At 48.5% G+C, this 4,297-nt stretch overlaps 1 protein-coding gene across 1 annotated transcript; it reads left to right on the top strand.

The window, feature by feature from the left end:
* The first annotated feature begins 301 nt into the window (after positions 1–301).
* Positions 302–4,044, top strand: TSPYL4 (TSPY like 4). The gene has a single exon (XM_063097152.1). It carries the CDS (start codon positions 358–360, stop codon positions 1,600–1,602), a length of 1,245 nt encoding a protein of 414 aa, XP_062953222.1. The 5' UTR covers positions 302–357; the 3' UTR covers positions 1,603–4,044.
* Positions 4,045–4,297: the final 253 nt, after the last annotated feature.

Here is a 4,297-nt window from a genome sequence, read left to right as displayed (position 1 = left end):
TGAGACAGTTAATAGCTTAGTGCCTTAGGTATTCAGAGGCTTAGGAATCCACATTAACACAGTTCTCACATGCATGAATTTGGTCTACATCCATGCGTGTAATCAAATTTCTTTTCCAGACAGATTAAACGCGTAGCATCTTGTAACAAGACAAAGGAATGCGCTTGATCGACAGGCGCATCACCGGCGCAGCGAGTTCTCGCGCGATGATGAGAGGCCACCGCCCTGACGTCACCGGTTGCCGTGGCAGCCCCCGCCCGAGAGGAGAAGAGGGGCGGTACTAACTGCCGGTCGAGGGGGAGAGCGGCTGCGGCAGAGGACGGGTCTTCTTCTCACGCAGGTCGGACTTCTACCAAAATGAGCGGCCTGGATGGGGGCAACAAGCTCTCTCTCGGTAATACCTGCGGCCTTGCTACTCCTGAACATGCCGCAGGAGATCCGGACCTAAACCAGGGCCAGGGCCTCCGCGAGGAAGCCGAGGTGACGCAGGCGATGGCGGACACAGGTGGGAGCAGTTTGGAGACTGCTGTGGAGGGAGATGCACCTCGGGATGCCCCGAACTGTGGCCCCGCGCTCCATATCCGAGTTGCTGGGAGTCGCGGCGGAGCAGCTACCAAAGCGGGGCAGGAAGATGCTCCGCCTCTCACGAAGGACCTGGAGGCCGCCTCAGCCTCCGTGGTAGCTGACAATAGCCAGAAAAATGGCTGTCAGCTCGGAGAGCCGCGCATCCCTGCTGGGCAGAAGGCTCTAGAAGGCTGTGGCGCAGGGGAGTTGGGGTCCCAGGTGATGCCTGGGGCGAAGGCCAAGGAAATGACGACTAAAAAGTGCACCATCTCAGCAGCAGCGGAAAAGGAGGGAGAAGCAGAGGCGGTGATGAAGGAAAAGAAGATGGTACAGAAGGAAAAAAAGGTGGGAGGAGGAGTGAAAGAGGAGACGCAGCCCAGGACCCCGAAGATCAATAACTGCATGGACTCGCTGGAGGCCATTGATCAAGAGCTGTCCAACGTAAACGCCCAGGCTGACAGGGCCTTCCTTCAGCTGGAGCGCAAGTTTGGCCGGATGCGAAGGCTCCACATGCAGCGCAGGAGTTTCATCATCCAAAATATCCCAGGTTTCTGGGTCACGGCCTTTCGGAACCACGCCCAGCTCTCACCTATGATCAGTGGCCAAGATGAAGACATGATGAGGTACATGATCAATTTGGAGGTAGAGGAGCTTAAACACCCCAGAGCAGGCTGCAAATTCAAGTTCATCTTTCAGGGCAACCCCTACTTCCGAAATGAAGGGCTGGTCAAGGAATATGAGCGCAGATCCTCTGGCCGCGTGGTGTCTCTTTCCACTCCAATCCGCTGGCATCGTGGCCAAGATCCCCAGGCCCATATTCACAGGAACCGGGAAGGGAACACTATCCCCAGTTTCTTCAACTGGTTCTCAGACCACAGCCTCCTAGAATTCGACAGGATTGCTGAGATTATCAAAGGGGAACTGTGGCCCAATCCCCTGCAGTACTACCTGATGGGCGAAGGGCCCCGCAGAGGACTTCACGGCCCAGCAAGGCAACCAGTGGAGAGCCCTAGGTCCTTCAGGTTCCAGTCCGGCTAACCTCTGCCCTTGTGAGAAGCTCCTGCACAAGTTTCCTTACCACCTCCTCTTGGACCTATGCTTGGCCAACAGCATGCAGTCTTCTGTCTGCTTTCTCTTCATACTGAATTATTTTGTCCTTTGGTTCTTCTAAATCTTCAACGGTCACTTGGAAGATTGTCACTTACATGCCTGTGCTCTTCCTCTGGGCCTTCGTGCTTTTCTGCATCGTTGTCAGTGTGTTCCAAGTGCATGGCCTGTTTCTATGCCAAGCACATGATGCTGTAGATATGCACTGCCTGCCTTTGCATGGCTTGGGACTATGGTCTTCTCTCAGTTTTTTGAGTGGTTCTCTACCACAAGGAAGCTTGATAGATCTTTACAAATAGCTAGCTGGGCTTCAGACTTTATGCTGGCTGTGCTCCTGTTACCCATGTACTTATGGCAAGCTCTTTGAGTTTCACCACTGCGAGATGAAACTGATATCCCAACCCAGCCATCAACCCAAACAGGACATTCCAGGCTACCATTAACTTGTTCGCAGCCGCTTCCCTGGGCCATCCACCCTACTGGTTATCTGGTAGATCAAGCAGGTGACTGGTGGGTGACTGCTAGGTATGAATGAGGTAACAGAAAAGAAATGTTCTATGTTATCATGTTGGTGTTCCTGTACCTTTGGTTACTCTGCATCCTGACCAACTACTGGTGAGTATGAAGGCCTATGCTATAGTCCACTCCTACTTGCTGTCACCTTCTGGTTGAGCTTTGCACCGCCCACCATTATCTCCCTCCTGAGGAACCTTCTGTGGGCTTAAACTCCTAGGCAGGAAAACTATAAACCCAGTTGGCTGTTAGGCAGGTTGGGCAGTTATATGTGACAGTGCCCAAAGCAAGGCTGGAACAGGGTGCCTTCCAGCAGTTAGTCCTTCTGAGCCTTAGCCAAGAAACCACCCTTAAGCTAGGCAGCTTTGTTAAGCAACTCCTCTTTCTCTTTCCTGCACCCACTCTGAACATGACAAAGTTGCCAGGCTGGGGGCACTGAGGGAGAGGTATTTTTGTAATGTGGGGCTTGTTACGCTTTTCTTTCCCCTGCAACTCCCCAACCTCCCCCCTCTTCCTTTCTCCCTTTCTCTCAAGTAGTTACAGGTCAGAAACAGACAACAAAACTGGGAAAGCAGGCCTTTTGCTTAATTTTCTTTCCCCTTGACTGTGTCCAGAGAGAGAAAAGTACCATAAAGTAGACTCCAAATCTCTTACTGCCCTCATTCCTCTGCCTCACTTCTTTAACAAGGCCTGAAAGTTGCAAAGGGAGCCCTAGGTTAATTGCTTAGTTATGGACACTGTTCTTTTAGGCTAACTCTGACATCCCCACCCCTTTTCCCTATTCATTCTACCAAAACCCATTTCTTGAGCTTTAATTTGAGAAGCTGGGACAGAGAGAAGGGCCTCATAGTGAGCAATAGGTGAGCTAAGAGCAACCAAAACTTAGCTTCACTCCACTTTTCTTAAGATGGAAATTCTTTTTTGGCCATAGACCGCCTAGAAATGACCCATGGTAGCATTTTGTATGTCACCCCTGTTCTCTGTACTACTTGATTACTGTCCTGATGTCCCATGGGCCTCCAATCCTATTGCCTGGCTTTTGTGGCCCTCAGTCCTCAGCTTCTGCATTGCCTTTCCTGCTTCTGTCCTAATAAATGAGACTGCAGGCTGCAGTCTGCAGTCTGCATTGGGGGAGATCTCAAGCCTCTTCCTAGGGGTAAGGGGATGTGGAATCGTCTGGATTTCCAGGACAAGTTCCAGTAGGTGGGACAGGGCTGTCTTGGCTGTGAGGATGTATGGTGGTAGTGACGACCATGCACCTCACCCTTTCTCCTTATGAAGGCCTTGCTCTAAGCTCCCTAAAGATTTAGGTGGTCAGGATACCAGCAGTGGAGAGGGTGTTCTAGGCTGGGGAAATTGAGTAAAAGCCCAGAAGCAGTAATGAGCCTGCTGTGAAAGGCAGACAGGAAAGACTGAAACCCTGCAGGATCCAGGGTTGGAGGGGAGGCCTCTGAGGCACTTCCCACTGTAAAGGTGGGAGAATAAAAGTGGTTGAGGTTTAAATGGATGTTTGGAGGAGGTTTTCCTCCCATTTTTCACAACTCCTTGAATTCACCAGTAGATTTTTGTTTTATTCAAGGAGTAACCTTTTTGTATATGGAGGATTAATGGTATATGCCTTTTATTTTACTGTTTTTGAGTAAAATCCTATTATTTCTCCATTTCAGCCTACTGGCAAAATTGATGTTTACAGGCCTGCTTTTTGCTTGTAATTGAGAACATGTACAAAAATTTCAAATTTATGTCCTGTGCAGTATGAAGACTTCAGTGAATATTCATTAATAGCTTGTTCTGCTCTCTGTTTATATATAGCTCTACTCTTAGAAATATAATTTGAATAATGTAATCTTTCAAGTTTGAGGATTTTACAAATTGTTGCTATGTCTTGTGAAAGTAATCTCAAAAAGAAAATATAACTCTGTTGTTTTATTTGATATTTCTTGCCCTAGTAATTATGTACTTGACGTTTATGTTCCTAACTAGTATAAGAAATAGTGAAATTACTCTGTCAAACTAAATGAAGATCAGTAATACTTCTGTCTTCTCCTATGTGTTTGAAAGAAAAAGAAAATGTCACTGCTGTATTTGTTTTCACCTAAATAATAAAAATAAA

This window comes from Cynocephalus volans, chromosome 5 (genome assembly GCF_027409185.1).
Source record: "Cynocephalus volans isolate mCynVol1 chromosome 5, mCynVol1.pri, whole genome shotgun sequence".
In the NCBI taxonomy this organism is placed as follows: domain Eukaryota; kingdom Metazoa; phylum Chordata; class Mammalia; order Dermoptera; family Cynocephalidae; genus Cynocephalus; species Cynocephalus volans.
Note: the sequence above shows the minus strand (reverse complement) of the source record. Positions and strands in the feature narration are given on the sequence as shown.